General features: G+C 34.8%; 5 protein-coding genes across 5 annotated transcripts; 3 read left to right on the top strand and 2 right to left on the bottom strand.

Moving 5' to 3' along the window:
- Positions 1–301: 301 nt before the first annotated feature.
- Positions 302–2991, top strand: LOC9323574 (formin-like protein 20). The gene is made up of 7 exons (XM_021035987.1): positions 302–498; positions 643–720; positions 978–1016; positions 1099–1656; positions 1764–1844; positions 2223–2411; positions 2638–2991. The coding sequence occupies exons 1-7, from the start codon at positions 403–405 to the stop codon at positions 2761–2763; spliced, it is 1167 nt and encodes a 388-aa protein (XP_020891646.1). The 5' UTR covers positions 302–402; the 3' UTR covers positions 2764–2991.
- A 2240-nt stretch (positions 2992–5231) lies between these two features.
- LOC9323573 (transcription factor BEE 3) lies at positions 5232–6890 on the bottom strand. Its single transcript, XM_021034024.1, has 6 exons — positions 6416–6890; positions 6183–6299; positions 6007–6072; positions 5853–5921; positions 5668–5745; positions 5232–5502 (listed from the first exon to the last, which is right to left on the bottom strand). Exons 1-6 carry the CDS (start codon positions 6791–6793, stop codon positions 5419–5421), a joined length of 792 nt encoding a protein of 263 aa, XP_020889683.1. The 5' UTR covers positions 6794–6890; the 3' UTR covers positions 5232–5418.
- Positions 6891–9403: 2513 nt separating this feature from the next.
- On the bottom strand, positions 9404–11851 carry LOC9325012 (putative receptor-like protein kinase At4g00960). The gene is made up of 5 exons (XM_021010226.1): positions 11476–11851; positions 11190–11400; positions 10824–11061; positions 10531–10681; positions 9404–9970 (listed from the first exon to the last, which is right to left on the bottom strand). Exons 1-5 carry the CDS (start codon positions 11671–11673, stop codon positions 9560–9562), a joined length of 1209 nt encoding a protein of 402 aa, XP_020865885.1. The 5' UTR covers positions 11674–11851; the 3' UTR covers positions 9404–9559.
- A 477-nt stretch (positions 11852–12328) lies between these two features.
- LOC9325011 (RNA polymerase II subunit A C-terminal domain phosphatase SSU72) lies at positions 12329–14038 on the top strand. The gene is made up of 3 exons (XM_002888902.2): positions 12329–12607; positions 13026–13171; positions 13553–14038. Exons 1-3 carry the CDS (start codon positions 12393–12395, stop codon positions 13771–13773), a joined length of 582 nt encoding a protein of 193 aa, XP_002888948.1. The 5' UTR covers positions 12329–12392; the 3' UTR covers positions 13774–14038.
- A 2925-nt stretch (positions 14039–16963) lies between these two features.
- On the top strand, positions 16964–20125 carry LOC9325010. Its single transcript, XM_002888901.2, has 2 exons — positions 16964–17839; positions 19386–20125. The coding sequence occupies exons 1-2, from the start codon at positions 17225–17227 to the stop codon at positions 20025–20027; spliced, it is 1257 nt and encodes a 418-aa protein (XP_002888947.1). The 5' UTR covers positions 16964–17224; the 3' UTR covers positions 20028–20125.
- The last annotated feature ends 1422 nt before the right edge of the window (positions 20126–21547 follow it).

Raw genomic sequence — 21547 nt, 5'->3', positions numbered from 1 at the left:
TGTAAGTAAACTTGTGTTTATAAGCTTTTGCTTTTCCAAAAGATATATTATACAATATACATGCATGTTACGTGTACAATTAACATGGTACATGTAAAGAAACATTTTCAATAAATTTCATATAAATAAATTTAACGTGCATATCTAATGCATGTCTATATTTTATAGTTTTGATTTGTTTTGAGAAAAATGGTATATTTTTGATCAAAAAGAGAGTTAGAAGAGAGTTGATCTGCCATAGACTAATAATAATAAGTCTAGAATTTTAAATGGGCCGGGTTTAGTCGTTTTTATACTAAATGGGCCCGTATTATACTAGGCCGAGTTTTGTTATCGAGTACAAATCTTGTGTTGCGTCCTTAACATTCAGGTTAATCTCGGTAGCGATTACCGACGAGAACCATGGCGGGTAAGCAGATCGGCGGAGATGGCGGTTTACCGGCAAATCTCGCCGGAATGACGAAAAGTCAGCTCTACGACATCATGTCTCAAATGAAGGTTCTCTCTTCTTTCTTTTCTCTACCCTCCGATTATCAGCTACAACTCTAATCCTTTACGGATTTGAATAGAGAACAATTGGTTTCTTCTTTTTTTTTTTTTTTTTCGAATTCTGTTTTTGATGAGTAGAATCTAATGGTGCAGACGTTGATTGATCAAAACCATCAACAAGCGAGGGAGATTCTGATTCGGAATCCTCTTTTGACCAAGGCTCTTTTTCAGGTTCTTCTTCACTTCCCTAATCTTTTCCTAAAAATCTGCTATTCGTGCGGTCTTATAAGCAATGAGGAATTCTGATTTGGAGCTTCTTACTTGAGTATTCTGATTAGACTAGTTTGGGTTCAGTATTGTTTAAGAAGCAGTTAGGTTAAATATTAGGGTTTTGGGTCGTTTCCAGATATGAACAATGTTTAGGTTTATGCCTGTTTCAAAAAATTCATTTACTGATAGATTTCAGAATTTGTTTGTTGAAATGCCAGGCACAAATCATGCTCGGAATGGTTCAGCCTCCGCAACTGGTATGTACTTGTATCTTTGAATACTTCTTAAGTCATTTTTGTTTATAGATTGATCTTAAATTTTACAAATCTGTTTATTTAGACTCCCAAAGTTGAACCACAAGCTATGCAACAGCCTCAACAATCTCATCAACCTATACCTCTAAAGCCAAACGTTCAAGCTCATATGTCCTCTATCCAAGGTGGAGGCAGTGTACATGAGCCAGCTAATACGATGCAGCCACAAGCCCCGATTCGAAAACACCCAACACCACAACCAATGCCTATGCCTCCTCCGCCTTCTGTTTCTGCAACCAATACTGCTCTACCACAGCCTCGTTTTTCGCATCCCCAGCGTCAGGGACATCTGAATCCTACTGTCACTTCTATGTCTCATCAACAGTCTTCTCAAGTTCAAAACGCGCCTCCTCCCGCTCCCCATCATCCAACATCCCAGCCACCTCCTTTTCATCATCTTGATATACCAGCTTCCTCCACTCAGTTGCAGCAACAACCAATGCACTCGGGTGGAGGTCCTCATTTGCCACAGCAACAGCCTAGACCATATCATCATCAATATGGACAAGCCCAAACTGGTCCAAACACTGGGTTTCAGCACCATGGCGCACCTCCTCAGCATCTTTCTCAACCCATGTTTCATGTGAGTCAGAGTTATGAGTAGCTATTATCGGTTATCTTTTATTTCCGTCATTGTAAATTTCAAAGTTTTTGACTGACTAAAACTCGTTATTTGAGCCAATTTTGCAGTCAGGCAACAGACCCCCTGCTTCTGGTGTACCTCAATTCCCACAGGGACAGCAACATCTGCCTAGTCAGCCAACATATCAGGTATTTATACTCTTACTTTTCTTGTACCTTTAGGCAATATGTTCGGTAGTTTTGCAGATTGACTATGGAAATTATGCTGCTTTATGTCTGTGTTTTCTTCCGAGCGCTACACCTTCAAGTAGATTCACCCTTTAATGAGAATTCTTTCCAACATCTTTCATTGTTATTCTTAATCAGATATGAGAAATTATTTCTTCTGGCGTTAATTCTTCTCATCTTTTTTCATTGTCAAGTTGTTATCCTATTTCTAGTTCTGATTCCGTTAAAATCATGTTTCTGCTTAAGATAGAATAAATCATCTAATGGAAAGTGGAAACTGTACAGATTTTTAGTTTTGCTTTTGGGTCTCACTGCTTGTAATCTTGTTTATTGTTTCAGGGAGGAGGTCAATATCGTGGAGACTACAACAATAACCAATTAGCAGGTCTGATGGCTCAAGACAGAGGTCCTTCTTGGATGGCTGGCCACTCAGAGAGCTCAAACATTACTCATCTCCCAGGTTTAGGACCGGTGCCTCCACCAAGCCAAGTTGGGCCTGGAGGTGGCCAACCACCTCGCCCTGCACCGGTAATTTATCTTTCAACTGCAAGACATCGGCATTGTATCGCTATTGCTGCTTGGATGTATATTCATGTCGATGATTGTGTAGTCCCAAATCAATCGGATTCAACGTTCCTTTCCAGTAGATGTTGTAGTTGTGTCTTTTGCCGGAATCCGAAATGAGAATTTCTGATTACAGAGCAAAAAACTTTTGTCATTTTTGCTGATGATAATGTTTTTCTTATTTGTCCAGATATCTGCAGAGATGGAGAAGGCATTACTTCAACAGGTGATGAGCCTAACGCCAGAGCAGATCAATCTGCTGCCACCAGAACAGAGAAACCAAGTCCTTCAGCTTCAACAGATTCTCCGACAGTGAAGCTCATTGATATGATCGCTTGGTCTCCATGTTAGAACATTAGAAGAGACAGGTTTTGGCTTTGAATGTAATCGGAGTTAAGTTTGGGATAATTTGTAAAAAGAAAAAAAAAAGTAATTAGATTTTTTCCAAAGTTCAAGGTGTCACTTAATACTTTTGGTCATATCCCCTGGAGAAAATTCATGTGTTCTCTTTGATTTAATGTTCGGTAACAATTTTTTTCCTGCCTTTCAAAGTTCCGATGTCTTGTTTACAGTTGTTTTGCTGACTTTTTTTTTTAAAGTTTTTGACTAAGAAAAAGATACTATTATTTGAAGAAAATTGTGATGTCATACAAGTATTTGATCACAAATTTCTAAGGGAAAATATTATTTTTTGCTTTATCCAAAAAATGGTATGGAAGCATGTTTCTGGTGTTGTACTGTTAATAGTTTATTACAATTGTTTTAGTAGATATGTTAAAATATTAAGAAAGTATTAAGAATGCTTAAAAAGTGGAATTGAAGATTTTGTGGGTTATCTTAACTCTTAACACTTAAGACTTCAGAGATTTGAGGAGCTAACAACTCCTCCACATTCAAATGGAGTCACTTCCAAAATTTTGGTGGTTGGTGGTTCCCACAATGTTTTTGGATCCTTGAACTTGCCCATTTTTGTTCTCTGCCACCAAATGATGTGATCACTAAATCTATTAATAGAATACTTGTTGGTCCCAAATATTTATTTGTTTCCCAAAACTATCCCCTTCAACAACATATTGAATTATTTTTCATTTTTTGAATAATATGTTAACCATTTTGTTCTAAGGTTTAACCATGAAAGAGAATCTCTAAACTTATATATATTAGAAAGCTTGGATTCTTTGATATATGTTGATCATTTTCAATATGTAAATCAACTTTTTCAAAAGACCATGTTGTAATAAAAGTAGTATTACTGTAGAACTAGAAACAATCAACCACTATGCAATTGTAACTATTCAAAATTAGGTATTTTATAACTTATTTTTATATAAATATATGCAATAAGACGGAGATGAATAAAAAGCCCCACATATTTTCCATCTTCTTTAGGGCATGTAATGGTCCATTTCAAGCTGTCCTCCCTAGTTTCATGGATGCATACATTGCATCTAATTTCTCTTTTTATTTTCCCTTATTAAATATATATTTTCCTTATTTTCTATGTTCTAATTTATCTTCTGCTTTCGACTAATTTATTTCCAGACTAATTCATCTTTAAAGCCCTAAATTAACTTGGGCACAACCATTTTGAGAGCAACACATGCCATGGACTTCACTTCCACTTTTTGGAGTTTTCTCTTGTAATTTTGACCATTTATGAGTACTTATCCAAGTGGACGAAAGGGAAATCAAATTTAATATTGGTGATGATACATAAACACTTATAGTAATACAAACTAGTACTGTATTATTATTATTACATGCTAAAAGAAGAATAGATATCTAGAAGTTTCACAAATGTTCTTCACAATCATGTTGATAGTGAATTGGGAACATCAATCACAGTCTATGAAGTATGAAATATGCAACCGTCACTCATGCAATAATTCATTCAAAAAAGGAAAATTAAAAGCTATGTTTAGATAAGTACATAGTCCACAAAAAAAGGAAGAAAAACCTTTGGTTGCTCCACGATTAAACACGTCTTTTCGAAATCCACAACCCACATTCTTCCACAAATTGCATAAAACCTCTCTTTGTCGTTGTGTTTCGTTACGGAGACATACATCATTATGTCTTTCTTTCGATAGTAACAAGTGAAGGGTAGTTTTGTCATTTTTCGTCCACTTCTCCTGAGATGTCCAAGTCCAGTTGTTGTTCGAGTTTATCATCTTTGCTTGTCTTTATTTGACCTCAATCAAAGTTGCTGATGATGCCAATTTTTAATCTATATTGTTGTAAATATAATGTGCAAATCCGAATTTTAAATACTCTTTTCATTTTTCTTAAAACTGAGATTTGATGACTATTGTTTTGGACGTCCAAGGCTTTCCAGCTGTGGCTGATTTGAAACTTTTGATTTCAACTGAAAATTTGAAGAGGTTTTATGTATTTTTTAATATTGCTATATAGTTCTGTGTTTCGGCGTATATAAGGCAGTTTTAAAAAATTATAAAATCATGTTGTCACGCAAACGTAGTATTGAACATTCGAACTTATTGTATACTAATCGTATTTATGTCTGAATCCAGAAAGAGTTTTTAACTAACAAAGCCGAAATAACATTCCTCATTACTATTCTCTAAAGTGTGATTGAGGAGGCTTCCACAACTTCATTTCAAAACGCTTTAAGAATCAATCATATTGTCAAAATTTTTGTGGGAGCTTACTAAAGTTGATGTCAAAAATATGGTTGGGTACACTGACACTCATTCATTGTGGTTCCAATGTTTGCTTGCTCGGTAAAATTTTGATCCTTATGTGTATCCCCACTCTGTTCCGATATCTAGTTGAATGCAATCTCTAGGCAGTATATATATTTGTAATGTCAAAATTACACAGGAATACATATCATATGGCATCGAGATTTCTTGAAATTAATCTTTGAAAGTATATATATATATATATATATTTTATAATCCAAAAGAAGGAGAAAATTAGAAAGACAAAAAAAGGAGAGCAAAAACAAAAGTCAAAGGGTCCATGATGATGAATGGAAGACAGAATTCCCATCCCTCCCTTGCCCCATCTCCACTGCCTCACGTGCCTTTGCCCTCTGCACATTTTAATATGACAATTTAAAATCGTTATTTAAAACATTTAATTAATCACATCAAACCATGTAGTTAAGTTAATTAAGAAATAAATCATAAGCAAACATCATCAGTCGTCTTACTAGAATTTTTTTTAGTTAAAAGTTAAAAGATTCTTGATTATGTACCTGCATGGATTCCACAGCATCAGTCTCCGAGTTAAAGTCATAATACGAACTTGCTGCTGTAAGCTTCATAGATAAAAACTGAGTTCACATAAAAAAAAAAAAGAAGTAAATTAGTATAATTATTGAAACGAATGGAATTGGTAGATAACCTATAATTTCAAAGAAATTAATTGTTATTGTTATACCTCGACTTGATTTTGTAAGGACTGGACGTAATTTATTATCTCATCCAGCATAGTAGCCATTCCCATCGTCTGCATCACCAAATTTCTCATAATTAATATATTTTCTTATAGTCTAAACAAAATAATTTGGTTAAAATTTCTCATAATTAATCACCTTATAACATCCGGGGACTATATCTTGCAAGCATTTCAATCTCTCATTTATTTTCCCTCGTCGAACCTGAAATTTCATATGAAAATATGTTCATTTATGGTTTTGATTTCATTGTATTATTTATTATCAATAATTTCTAAAACCTATATATGTATTAATCATATAATCAATTTTACCCTCTCTGCTATGCTGTGGCTATCAGTGGCTTGGCCTCTTCTGGCTCTTACATGAACAACTTCTCTATCTTTCTCTTCTTCTCTATTTTTCGACCTCTTCCCTCTTCTTGAAGAATTCTGTGATTTGGACAAGAAAAAAAAAAGTTAGAACAATCCATGGAAACTGAGAGTCGTCTAATATATCTATTTATGTGTGTGTGTGTGAAATTAGGGTTTCTAGGTTGACGAAATACATTTTTGGTCAAACTATTTCCATTGAGGGAAACTTGAGCAGAAGAGCTTGAGAGGGTTTGATCAGAGACACTGTTCTCCGACGTAGAAACACCTTCCATTAATGATTTTCTCTTCTTGGTATCGACTCTTGAAGAAGACTTGTCGTTGTTTTGGATATTAGAAGGGAAGAATATCCCTTGGTGAAAATTATTCTCGAGAGGTTTTCCGGGAAAATGATCAGGGAATTGATTATGAAAGAAAAGAGAATCGAGACAAGAAGAGAAAGGAGGAGGAAATGTTTGGAACTGATGAAGAGTGTTGCTCAGTTCTGCTAGTTGTGTTATTGGATCATCATCCATCGTAAATGTCTGAAAATCAGAAGAGAGATTCTTCGCCATTATTGAGATTGATCAGTTTTATAAAAATAAGATTTTTTTTTTTAAAATGGGTGAAAGTAGAAAGTGGCTGTTTTCGAGCGAGTGGCTACGTTTATATGTAGACTACTGTTTTCTTATTATTGTATTTATACATATATATATATATATATTAAAAAATTGGAATAAAAGTGGGGTTAGAAAATAAAAAAGGAGGGCCAATGAAAGTGAGAGTTATGGGATTTTTGTATAGGAGTGGGTCACACATAATTTATCAGGAGATATATCCAAATAGAGAAAGTGGGCCAATGTTTGGTAGCCGGACCAGTGATCACTGTTTAAGCAACTTTTTTCATTATTTCTCAAGGGGGAAGAACTTACTTGAGACCTCAAGTCCTCAACAAAGTATTTATTTCAATTGGATTGGTGCCCTTTTCTACTTTTTTTGTTCTTAATCTTTTGTGATTTGTGACGAACGAACGATTAATCCAATCCTATTATTTTACATTGATCGCATTTGCTATATTGGTTTAAGATTTCATTGGTTATATAGTTTTAATTGTTTTAGCGGTTTAGTATTAAACACTAGGGAAGAACAATAAATATTGGAAATAATTTTACTCAAGAATAGTTTGATCGATGATATTCATGGTTTCAAATAGTAGAATATTTTAATAGTAGCATTTTTAGTTAAATATCTATTTATGTTAAAATGTTGGCTATTTAGGATTTAACTTTTTCTTTGAACAATACTCCCTCCGTATTTTAATAAGTGTCGTTTTAGAATTTTTATTTTTTTGAATTGGATGTCGTTTTCAAATTTCTATACAAAATTTATTATTTTTTAATGTTTTATGATATCATAAAACATTAAAAATTAAAAAAATTTGCATAGAAATTTGAAAACGACATCTAATTTTTAAAAAAAGAAAATCCTAAAACGACACTTATTAAAATACGGAGGGAGTATGAATTATGCGGATTTAAATCCTAGTTAAGACATTTCGACGACATTGCCACAAACTAGTAGCAGAGTATATGTCATGACGTATAATCTATACTTAACATAACTTAGGTCTACGTTGAAACTTAAAATGTGGTATATGTTGAAACTTAAAAAGGTCGAACTCTAATCAATGTAAGTTCGTTTAACGTTGGTTTGGTTTCTCTAGACTTCTGAGCGAAAACGTTTATCTTTCTGGGGTTTTACTATAGAGTTAGGTTCCTATCAAATTAAGTAAATTAATTGATCGAACCTATCACCATACCCATTTTCAACTGATCAAATCACATGCAAATTACATATGCATTCAAGACTCTATCTAACTTGTTGTTTTGACCTCCATGCATTGTTATTTTTAGTACACTTAAAATTTTGACACACCGGAAGTATTGATAACAAGCATAAATGGTCAAATCTTTTGAATACTTGTTCGCCAATCTATTTAAACCCCTTGATTTATATATATACAACTCCTTGAATTTCCTAATAATTTTTGGAACAGACCAGACCACATATATAAGATTTTTGAGTAGTCTTAATCCTAATAGGGTTGCACAAGGATAACAGCCAATTCAAAGTTCAAAATATGAATCTATTTTGATTTACAACTAAAACAAAAAACAAAACCCACTTGAAGAAAGAAATCCAAAAACGACATAACTGAAGAAAACAGTAACGGAATACAAGATGTATGCTACATATCAAACTCTACATAACATACCAGGGCCGACCATGAGTGTTACTGGGTCTAAAAAACAAAAACAAAAATATCGTTTACAAACATAATTGTAAGAAAAAATGTCCAAAGTTTTGCAAACTTGAGACCATAAAACAAAAAGAGCAGTAACTATACAATTCAAAAGATTTTTACTAAAAAGTGTTTCTCTTCCATTTTAAATAATTTCGAGGTTTACTAGTTTGCTAAGTTTTAGGCATGTACCGGACTTGTAGCATACTGGTTCTGTTTTTATTCAGGTTGGTAGTTGCCTAGTTGGGTTATTTCTGACGAAATATAAACAAAGATGTGAATCTATCATCTAAATTTCATTAGTGGTGTGGTGGCAGTGGTGCATACATATATTGGAGTATATTCTATTGTATCTTATAAACTTTTAGAATATCTTAATTAACAAAACAAAACTTCATATTTTCATACACGGTTTCTATATTTTCATAATTTAGGTTTCCTTTCTAGTACATCTCATTTTGTATGAATACTTATTGTTACACACATGATCCACCCAATCGAAGAAATCAACAAATAGAACGCAACCAATAAAACGATATCACATATATAACAAGATAAGACCACATAGCTTAGTTTTGGTTTTAGAAGAAAACTCTGATAAAAGAAACAGGTAGTTAGACACTTAGACTTGTTTGCTTGTGAAACTAAACTTCCTTTGTTCAGTTATCTTTTCTAAGAAAACAAAAAGTCATATAGTCAGTAATTAGGTTGGTGTCAAACTGTTCCTCTTGAGGAAGATGGAACTTGAAAGCTGAAATTACCGTACCCATAAAAGTCTATTACTCTGAAAGACATATCACCTAGGTTGCCTAAATCAGCTCCGCTAAATAAGACTCGATTACACAAAATTAAGCTACTGAAAAAAACGTTAAATAAACATAAAGTTCGAAAAACATATTTTCTTTAATTTTGTTGCTAATTCATATCAGAATATATTAAGATCTCAAATATAACGATCCATAGACATATGACATAAAAGGTCCTCTTCTTTGTCTCTCTATAATATACACGTAAATATGGGTGCATTTACATGTTTTGTTCATCTTCCTTCGGCGAAGGAAGACATGGAGATGGAGTTCCTCGAGTGCTCCTCAACGATGCTATCCTGTCCAGCCGCTCCTCCTCCACTACTTCTTCTACTCTTAAAACTGTTTGGTTCGCTTCCGTTTAATCCAAAAGTTCTTGAACCGGCTCCTGTACCGGCCCCGGTACTTGTATAGCCGCCTCCTCTACGACCTTGGAGTCCAGGCCGACCGGGTTTAGGCAAATCAAATGAATCGCTCGACAACATTTGATGAACCGTGTTTATATCCGGTCTGTTGGATGTGAACTGCTGGCAACACAGTAATCCTATGATGAAACATGTAGCTGCTTCGTCGCGGTTGTATACTCCTGCTAGAGATTGATCCATCAATTCCAGAATTTTTCCTTCTTGATATATTTTCCACGCCTGTAAGAATATAAATTGGTTATTGAGTTAGACCGGTTTTTTTTTTTTTTTTTTTAAATCAATTACATCTTTGCATTATATGGGTTTAAACCGCGAGGTAGTGACACAACGACGACACTAGGATATATAAACCACTAAGATACATATCCTCGGTATTTTTGTTCAGAGTTAAACAAACCTTTTGTTGGAAAAAATGTTGAATCAGTTTACATACAAGCAGATCAAATGGAAACATGTAGGGGGTGAAGTTTCCATAGTTTAGTACAAAACCATGACACGGGTTGGTAACGAACGTTGAGACTGATTCTAATGGCGACCAAAACTACATAACAAATTAATATAGGGAATGATTCATGAGTCCTTCAGTATGGTATAATTGTGGAAGATCCAACATTAGAAAGATGAGAATGGATCTGATTAGTATATAAGAGACGTGGCCAATTGGTTATGAATTGGAAACCTATGAAACTTAACAATATTGAGGATTAGAACCCAACTATAATGGCAAAATTTATATGTTATGCAAAACCGAACTAGTAAATGTAAAGATTCCAACTTACATAGCTCAAGAGATCAGCCATTTCTGGTCCAAGACGAGGATTTTGGTTCTTTCTTCCGCTAACTATTTCCAAAACCAAGACTCCATAACTAAAAACATCTGACTTGACCGATAAAAGCCCATGCAACGCATACTCAGGAGCCATATAGCCACTGCATCAACATTCACATAAGCCTCTTAAATATACTTATACAACATTCACAATCATTGCATATAAAAAGAAACATTCACAATCATTTTCAAGATAATAGAGATTTGAGATTGTGATGGGATTAGGTGTACTCAGCTACTCACAAAGTACCAGAGATTCTAGAGGTATTGGTATGAGTGCCGTCGCCTGGGAATAACCGGGCCAAACCAAAATCCGAGATCTTCGGGTTCAAATTATTATCTAAAAGAATGTTGCTGGCTTTTATATCCCTATGGATTATCCGTATCGGAGCTTCTTCGTGTAGATACAACAGTCCTCTCGCCACTCCTATAATGATTCGCCATCGATGGTCCCAGCCAAGTGAACCGGGCTTGATCTTATCTGAAAATTACAGAGAGATCAATGGTTCTACCAAACCGGTTCGAGTTGAATGAATCATGACAGAACAGAACAGAACCAATGATTCGGTACAGTTTGGTGTGGCTTGTCGGACAATTATAGAGTCGTACCAAAGAGAAAGTAGTCAAGACTCCGGTTAGGGAGATACTCGTAAACCAGCATCTTCTCAGGACCATGGAAGCAACAACCCAGTAACGAAACCAAGTTCTTATGTTGAATCCTAAGCAAGAGCTTAACCTCGTTGGTGAATTCTCTAGACCCTTGTCTCGAATCCACTGATAGCTTCTTCACTGCTATTTCTTCACCATTCGGCATCGATCCCTATTAATGTCAGTATCAAATAAATGCCCCTTTCATTTTGTTCTGTTTTTAAAACAGAGTTTTTTAAGAGTTTACCTTGTAGACAGGGCCAAATCCGCCGGTTCCGAGCCGGTTCTTCTCGGAGAAGAAATCAGTGGCAACTTCAAGTTCTTGGAGACTGAAGAAGATGCCACGGTCTCCACCATCTAAGCCATCTTCGGATGATATTTCTCCACCGGAACCGGAATGCCCACCGCACATCTTCAGCAGTGCCATCAAGCTACGGCGGACCATCTCTGGTAACGACACGTAGCTGGTTTTATTGTAAATACCTTCGAGTGAAGATGAAGAGAAGGTGAGCTAGGGATAATATTTTGAAATCCAGTTTGTGATGATTGAGGAGGTGTTTCCTAATCGTTATTGCGGAGTGGCTTATACAACGTCACATTAATGCAACGTAACACAAGTCGTTGGGTCAGTCAACGTCATTGACTCATAGCATGGACACATAACTCTACTAATACGCGTTACATTAAGTTCCGTTTTCAATTTAATTAGCTCTTTCTTTTCTTTTCTTTTTTGTGATGAAAACATTTTTTTGCTTTTAACCAATTACTGTTAAAGAAAAAAAAAATATATGAAAAGAGAAAAGATTAGTGAATACATTTGGAAAAATAGTAACTTGCGTGGGACTAAGTTTGCAAAGTCAAGGAGTCAAATCTAACCCATAAAGTCTAGTCAAAGCATGGGATCTTTTTGATTGGACGATAAAGTCGCAAAAAAGAAGGACCAAAAAAACATCTTTATCGTGAGAATTTTCCTCATATCAGTCGTGGGTCAACAACAAAGACAAAAAGAAAAGAAATATTCGATCTCTTGATAAAGCCCGTTTCAGACTCAGGCCCATTATTAGGCCCAATTAAAACCATCACATTACATCACTGAAATCGATTTAACTTGTGAACTGCAGAGTCGCCGGGAAAATTGCAGATTTGTTCGACGGCGGCTTCGCGATGAGGTTCCGGTACGCTATGGTATGTTCGTCGAATCAGAACCGGAGCATGGAAGCTCACGCTCTTCTGAAGAGGCAAGGTCTCGACGTTGCTTCGTACGGGACTGGGTCTCATGTAAAACTACCTGGACCATCGGTCAGAGAGCCTAACGTCTACGACTTTGGAACTCCTTACAAGCAGATGTTCGACGAGCTCAGGCGCAAAGATCCTGAACTGTATCCTCTTCTCGCGTTTTCTGTGATTGTTGCATATCGATCATGATTTTTCGAATCCCTAAGTTATGTTTGGTCACTGCTTCAGTGTCAATCTCCTTCTAATTTACTTACTTTATTAGGCTAGAACAACAATTATGCTATTCAAATTCCTTAAATTGTTTCCTAATTCACATCTAAGTTTCTTGGTTGAGGTTAGACATTGATTCTGGGGAAAAAATATGTTTTCTTCTCCCCAAATGTTGACAACATGACTGAATAAAAGGTGTGTGTTTTAGTAAGTATACAAAGTTCTTGCTTGTGGCTATGGTTTCTCCAATCTGTGATGCATTGCCTTGTTTGGTACTTAGAACCATGTTCATTGGGTTGTATAGGGAGACTTGTAAGCTTGAAGTTTGATACACTTAACTGTTTTCATCAGTTACAAGCGGAATGGTATATTACAGATGCTTAAGAGGAATTTATCTGTGAAGCTTGCTCCTCAAAGATGGCAAGATAATGCTGGTGATGGTGTGTTTGATGTGGTTATGACTTTTGAGGAAAAGGTTTTTGATTCTGTCCTTGAAGGTAATCTTAATCCTCCCCATTTTTCGGTTAAATACTTTGTTTCATAATTGCTTCATCCTGAGTGCTCACTAACTAAGTAGATAGATATTCATCACAAACTCTTCTAATAATGGATGAAAATTTGTGGCCACTTATCCCATTTGAAGCAAAACGAAATGTTGTGACTTTGATCTTCTACATGGGGTGTTTCCAAACAGTCTTCTCATTTGGTAAATTAATTTGAACTAGTTTGGTTAGATGTTTACATGTATGAATTAATGAAACGATTGCATTCATGGTTTGATAGAACTGTCAGTTTTCTTACTGTGTACAAGTAATACAAACATTCTTGTGTCTTAATATCTTTATCTCATCAAGTTGGATTTTGTCACAAATCTGCAGATCTTAATAACAGAGAACAGTCGCTTATGAAAACCATACTTGTGATGAACTTGGAGGTTAAAGACAACCACGAAGAAGCAGCTATAGGTGGCCGACTTGCCTTGGAACTCTGTCAAGAGATTGAAGGGAATGAAACATGGGAAGATACGATCGATGACATTGTTGCGGGTTTTGAAAAACAACACAGGCGGAAACTGGTCTACAGCATCTCATTCTACTGAAGATACCATCAGCAGTCGCATTAACGGTCAGATTATGTAGAGAGCTGTTCTGTGGCCCGAGACTTGAGATGCTAAACACATTAATAACTCATCGGTTTTATATGCTTTAGGGTTAGATATTTGAGTGTGTAGAAGAAATTGTTTGTTAGAAACCGAGAACTTTGTCTTCCAAACACCTCCCTTTTGTTTGTTTCTCCTTGCTTGAAAGTTGAAACAAAACCTTAATGAGCTGATGTTACAATACAAATCTGTTTTCTTTGTGTTTGTTTGTTTGTTTGTTGACGTCTCCAAATAAAAAAGTAATAAAAAATGTAAAAATATACTCCATCCGTTTTAGTTTAGTTGTCGTTTTAACACTTAAATTTTGTTTCATAATAGTTGTCGTTTTAGATTTTCAATGCAGATGTTTGGTAAAAATTCCAATTTTATTCTCATTGTTCTAATGTCTTGGCCAATAAAAAAAATTAGAGAATATATTATACAAAGTTAAAGTAGAAATTTTCATTATTTTCTTAGTTCTTATGCAAAAACCTTACACGACAAGTAATTTAAAACGGAGAGAGTAACAAAGAGGTGACACTAACTAGTCTTAGCCCAAGCATTACTTCATCTTTAATGTAGAGGTACCAAAATTGATGATTCGAGATTTCTTTACTGTTTGTTTTTCGTTGTTTGATTAAGTAATTCATTGTTGAGTTACGTGAATTATAATATAATTTATTGATAAGACGTGGAAATGGCATGTGCTCATATGATTTATAAGCTCATCCAGGGCCGGCCCATGGCTAAAGTCCATGAAGCAAGGGCTTTAGGCATCAAATAATTATAAGTAGTTTCAGGGCATCAATTTTAAAAATGTTACTGTGGTCTAGTGGTTAGTTTGAAGTCATTTGTTGTACAGATCACGGTTTCAAATCCCAAACATGTTAAAACTTATATTTTTTTTTCTTATAACAGTTTTTGTTAATAGGCCAAATTTTTTTGCTTTAGGCACTCAAATAGTTTGGGCCGGCGCTGAGCTCATCTAATCTCTAAACCACTAATTTATTTGTTTTAAAAAATATCTCATAATGTTAAAACTAAAACTCGAACTAATGTCTTAAAGCAACTTTTTAAGAATTTGACGCACCTTTCCATTAAGAGTTGTGCCTAGGATTATGTTCTTGTTGCCTACATCCTGCAAAAACGAATCAGACAATGGATCACCTCCCAAAAAACAGCTAGTTGCACAATAAACAGAGATCAGTCCTTAGACTCATTGTAGTGACCCATTCCAATTCCAGAATATGTTGATGCTCTCTGACCAAAGAAAGATTAGTCTGCTTCCAAGACCATTTTTTTTCTCTTGATACATCATATTATAAATATTTTGTCATATTTCTTAGTTAATATGGGATAGATAGTCTTCATCGAGACATTGCACCAAGTAAGAGATAAATGAGAAACTAATTCGAGTACACCGTTCTAATTTTGTTGTACAATTGCACGCCCAATATATCATAGCGTTCTAATTGTTTTGTACAATACACGCCCAATATATCATAACCTAAATTCTATTTCAAATTATTTAGCAATTTTTCAGAGCCATCCAGCGAGTAATAATCATATATATGAAAGTTGACTAACTCTCTCCATATGAATGTCACATCATCATACAAGAAAATGACATCTGATACTGGAGCACCGTGACATCTTTGTAGAGAGCTGAGAGGTTTAAGACATTCCTAATGAAGACATCAATCCTCAGTCCAAGACTCTTTTTGAGATAAACAATAGTTGTCCCTCCCGTGAGGGTGGCCAATAGAATATTGGCACACCATTTTACCAGCTTCTTCTCTGTTTCAACAAGTACATCTTATATCCTCAGATTGGACCAAATTCTCTCCCGGTTCTAAAAGAGGAGTACAGTTCCAAAAGAGTAGATAACATGTACAAAACAAAATTATTTTTCGGATTTCTAAGATTTTGTTGATTTCATTATATATAATAAACATTTGCATTCTCCTTTTATTTCTTTTCAGGTGGCAAGTTTTTAGTACACCAAATTCTTTGTAGTTGGCAGCATCTTTCACCAAATTTGGTGTACTCGGAATTTTTTGTTTTTTCGACACTTCGTATCTGTCATATATCTTAGTTTCGTGGGATGATTTAGTTTCTCATTTTATCTTTAAATCGAGTACAGCGTTCTTATTAAAGTCGCACGCCTATTATATCAAAATCTAATTTGAGATTTAAATTATTGAGTAATTGAAATTCTCCTAGCCATCCAGCGAGTAATAAATTATCTCAAATGAAATACACAAGAACCAGAGCCATCTCTCAATATATATAGACGTAAAATCCGATACACAAAAACCAGTTAAAATCCCATGAAATAAATATTGAACACTAACAAAACCAAAAAAAAAACCTTTATTCAAGAATCGAACTGGAGGCTCGGCACCAATTATGGAAGGCGAAGACCACTACACTATCGGAACGTTTTATATAGTATTAAAACCGCAAACAAATGGTTTATGGGTCATGGGCCGGCTCTGATTCTAATCATTCCTTTTTTTTTGTGGGCTGATTCTAATCATTCCTAGATCAGGAGAAAATCATTCTCTTCGATATAGTGAAAATTTCTTAAAAAAATTATTTTTAATTTGGATGTTTAATACTTAATATCTTTTAGTATTAAAAAGCACATTATCGATATTATTTAAATAAATTTAATCAAAAAGTACTTTTTTTTTTAACGCCAATATAAAAGTATCTCAATACTTCAAAAATGAGGTATTTAAAGAGGTATCAATGGATCTCGAAGAATAGACAATCGAAGCTCATAAATACAATGAATTTGTATATCAATGGATCATGCAAGCAAATATTTTGAAGACTTCGGTGTCGAGATTACCATCATCAGTCGCATTAACGGTCAGATTATGTAGAGAGCTGTTCTGTGGCCCGAGTCTTGAGATGTTAAACTCATTAATAACTCATCGGTTTTATATGCTTTAGGGTTAAATACTTGAGAGTGTAGAAGAAATTGCTTTGTTAGAAACTGAGAATTTGTCTTCTAAGCACATTCCTTTGTTGTTTCTTCTTGCTTGAAAGTTGAAACAGAACCTCGATGAATTTGTTTGTTTGTTGACATATAAAAAAAAGTAATAAATATAATTAGAAATATAACAAATAGGTGACACACTACATGTCTTAACCAAGCATTACTTCATGTTTAATGTCACAATCTAAGTTAACGTGTTTATATAGAACCCAATTCGTGGACCAATTGAATTAACCCTACCCCTAAAATCCTGTACAAGTCAATTTAATGTTTCTAGCTAAATCCAAATCCCGTGAGATTAGATATTTAAAGAAACCCAATGACGAAAAGTCCCTTTAAAATTCATAATCTTGACTATATAACGTCCCACGGTTCTAATTGTTAGTTTCAGCAGACTCAAAAATAATGAAGAAGAGCCAAGAAACGCAAGAAGACTCTCTACAACAAGAAAGTCGTTATCAACTTCACCAAATCTTCATATCGAAGATATTCAAATCTCATAGATTCTTCCAAGCCCTGGTCTTGTATTCGTTGCTTATCGGTTTCGGATTCGGGCTAGGCTTCATACTCAACGTCCATATAAGAAACGTCTCTTTCGATCCCCAACTCTTTCGTCTGTCTGCTCTCCCCCCCTCCCTCTCATCTTCCTTCTCTACACCGCTTCAACCGCAGCCAGAGAAAGTCGTTTCCTTGAACGATACGGTTGTTGCGACTGATGATGGTGATGAAGGGCAAAAGGGTCATTCTCTGGTGAAGCCGGAGAACGTGATGCACAACATGACGGAGGAGGAACTATTTCTACGTGCATCAAAGATTCAAGAAAAGACGTTAAAGAAGACAAAGAAAGTGGCGTTTATGTTCTTGACTAGAGGGAAACTTCCTTTGGCTAAACTGTGGGAGAGATTTTTCAAAGGCCATGATGGTCTTTTCTCTATTTACATTCATACGAGTGACCCTTTTTACGTTGACGATGATATCCCCGAAACTTCGCCGCTTTATCGCCGGAGGATTCCAAGCAAGGTCAGTCAATTTTCTCATTCCCGTCGAATTATTCAGTCTAGATAAACTTGAATATAGGCCTAGATAAACTCGCATATTTATTTTAGTCTAGATAATCTATAATTTATAATTTATAAATTATAATTCAGTCTAGATAATCTATAATTTCAGTTTCACAAAAAAAAAAGATATTTATAATTATATTTTTGAGATATTCGAATTATTCATCCTAGATAAACTTGAATTTAGATGATATTTATAATTTTTTGGGGAATTGTTTTCTATTTAAGAAATATACTTTGAAAATTGATTACCAAGAAAAAAAATATACTTTGAAAATTAGTTTGGAATAGAAGTATAATCCAAAAAAAGGGAGTGACAAAATTAACAGTGTTTAGCATTATTTAATTTTTAATATAAATTAGTTGGTTTTTTAACCATAAATGACATGGTTGGATTAATCAGCCAAAATAAAGTCGCATGCTACTAATACATATATAATCTAGTAGTTGTAAAGAAAAACATATACAGTATAATCCACTTTGAAAACTAGTGGTGCTGCATTAAAGTCTTAGAAGGGAATGACAAAATTAACGAACAGTGTTAAAATTAGCATTAGTATTATTCTTAACTTTTTCAAGTAGTAGTCATGCCTTAGCATTTTAAATTGTGATTACAAAAGAAAAGACAAGTACAGTAATATGTGACTGTAATGTTCAAGGTATAGTATACTAGTTCAAAGAAAAACGTAGATCCGTATCATTTTTTTTATTCCCTAAATACGTTTCAAACCGGCTATATTTTTATACCTTTGTTTATAAGATTAAGGTAAATTACTCTGAAAAAAAAAGAAAGGCTTGTCGAAGATATTAGAAAAGTCGAGAAGACTTTATTATATACATTTGTTTTTCTGAAGTAAGATACAATAATATCTCCTACTTATCATCATCATTCAACTAAGACACGAAGTCACGAATGAGCACTAGAGATCATACTTGACATTATTTCTTAATTGTTTAAATATATATATATATATATATATATATATATATATATATATATAATTCCACAAGGTCCAGAACCGGTCCTAACTAGAAACTAGAGAGCTAGACCAATCATGGGTTTGGGGCCACTAGCTAGTGTAGTTTTATCAATTTTAGAGACGGCTATATTTAAAAAAGAAACCAAAAAATTTGTTGGTAAATGCTTCATTTAAAAAAGTTGCTTTTTAGTTTCTTCTTATAAATCAATTATTATTGGGATGATATTTTTTTCTGTCTTGAATCACCTGGTGTCTCAGGGCCGTTCTGGGTAACACCTAGCTTGTTATCCCCCATTTAATAATATGGTTTTAAAAGTTGAATTTTAGTTCCCTTCGTATGTCTACGTATGCCTCTTAATTTCCCTTTCTATAGATATCAGTATCATCAAATTCTATATAAATATAAAATCGTTGAGTAGTCTATTATACATACGTACCGACATGGATTTTAAATTAATCAATTAAGTTGTTAACTAATAAAAATATCACGACTCATGTACGAGGATTTTGTTGTTTTTTTCTTAGGAAGTGGGATGGGGAATGGTGAGCATGGTGGAGGCTGAGCGACGGCTACTGGCAAATGCTCTGCTTGACGCCGGAAACCACCGCTTCGTCCTCCTCTCGGAATCGGACATTCCTCTCTTCAACTTCTCCACCATTTACTCTTACCTCACAAACTCTCAACACTCATACGTCGACGTATACGACCTTCCCGGACCAGCAGGTCGCGGCCGCTACAACCGCCGTATGTCACCAGTCATTAGCCGCCGCAACTGGCGAAAAGGCTCTCAGTGGTTCGAGATAGACCGTGAGGTAGCTTTAGCCGTAGTCTCGGACACAATTTACTTTCCTGTGTTCAAGAAACATTGCCTTTCGAATTGTTATTCCGACGAGCATTACTTGGCGACATTAGTCCACGTAATGTTTCCAGGGAAGAACGCGAACCGGTCACTGACGTGGACGGATTGGTCACGGAGAGGGCCACATCCAAGAAAGTACACACGGGGGTCGGTGACGGGGGAGTTTTTGCGGAGGGTGAGGAATAGAGAACAAGGGTGTGTGTATAATGGGAAGAAGAGCGAGAATTGTTACTTGTTCGCTAGGAAGTTCGATGGTGGTTGTTTGGATAAGTTGTTATATTTTGCTCATAGGGTTTTGGGATTTTAGTCTTCGTTATAACTTATAACCATAGCATACGACTCGGCCAATTTGTGTTTGGTATATAGCCCGTTTAGTTTGCTTGAATTTTAAAGTCCCATTTGTGATTACAAAACTTTTTCACATGATTCACATTTCATTTTTCACAGAAATTTTGTTCTTCTGATTGTCCAAATTCTTGATGAAAAAAAAAAAAAAAATTGTCCAAATTCTTCTACGTATACCAATACGTTTCAGCCCATTTGTGTTTAGTAAGGCCCATTTATGTATTTCGAATCTGAATGCCCAATTTTTGTTACAAAACTTGTCCTTTTCTTTCCGACGACATTTACGATCTATATATTAATTCGGAAGTGACAGTCACATTAGAACTTTAGAAGGATTAAGTTAATCAATTTGGAAGATACATACAAGTATACAACCAGAAAACAAAATTATATTAAGAAGTCCAAAATTTGCATATGTTTTTTCCCACAGTTATGTTTGTAATCTTTCCATGTAAAATGTCTATTTCAATTCAATCCTTGCAATCTCCTTTAAAGCATACCGAACAAAATCCCATGCTCCATACATTTTGTAATGCTTTCAAAAGTGTCTTCGCTTCTGTTTCAAGTAGTGACGTGACGGTCTCTAAGTTTGCCGACCCCCAAATATACTTTGTGTTTCTTTCTTGGTCCCGAATCCCGAACAATTCACCCAACAATAGCTTGAAGCGAGTGTAGCCATCCTTGTATAGGCCAACTCCATGATGCATGCTTGATGACAAAACTTGTTTAGTTGTTTATCTTCTTCTTTTTCACATCCGAAAACTTCTTCGTCTTCTTATTATAATATACGTAAACAATGTTTCTATTAGGGTCTTAGGGATGAGTTTTCAAAATTTGTCAGATAGTTTTTTTTTTTTTTTAACCAATAGTTGATTCAGACTTTTACCAATCGACTAATTCCCATGGTGATTTTAGCTGTCGAGTAGCCATTCACCAAATTTTCTAATGAACTTAAATCATGTCACTATTTCGACTAGCCAACTAGAGGTAATTAGATAATTTGTCATTTAGTTGTCATGATAACTATATAAGTGATGTTTATTACTCATTAGAGAATGTCATTTATATCGAATTATGGTTAGTTCGTTGAGAGTGGTCAGATTGCTATGAAGATTTTCAAAATTTTGTATACCGGATCTAAAGATCGGTTTACTGTCGCGGTAATGTTTCATATGAAAGTGTTCATGGTGGTTTTTTTAGTAGGTGGATAAGACTTTCGTGTTTACTAAATAATTTTATTTTGTAAATATATAGAGTTACCAAAATTTATGATTTGACAATTTATTAATCCTTACGATTGTTTTTTCGTTGTTTGATTAGGTGATTCGTTGTTCAATTACGCGACTTACCTAATAGTATGAATGATTGTTTATTGATAAGATTTAGAGATGGCTCGAGCTCATATAAACTAAGCCACGCACTGATGTCGAAAAACTTTATTAAAATTTAGTAGCTAATAATTGCTTACTCACACGGCCGTTT

This window comes from Arabidopsis lyrata (assembly GCF_000004255.2).
Source record: "Arabidopsis lyrata subsp. lyrata unplaced genomic scaffold ARALYscaffold_2, whole genome shotgun sequence".
In the NCBI taxonomy this organism is placed as follows: Eukaryota; Viridiplantae; Streptophyta; class Magnoliopsida; order Brassicales; family Brassicaceae; genus Arabidopsis; species Arabidopsis lyrata.
This window is presented reverse-complemented; position numbering and strand designations above follow the sequence as displayed.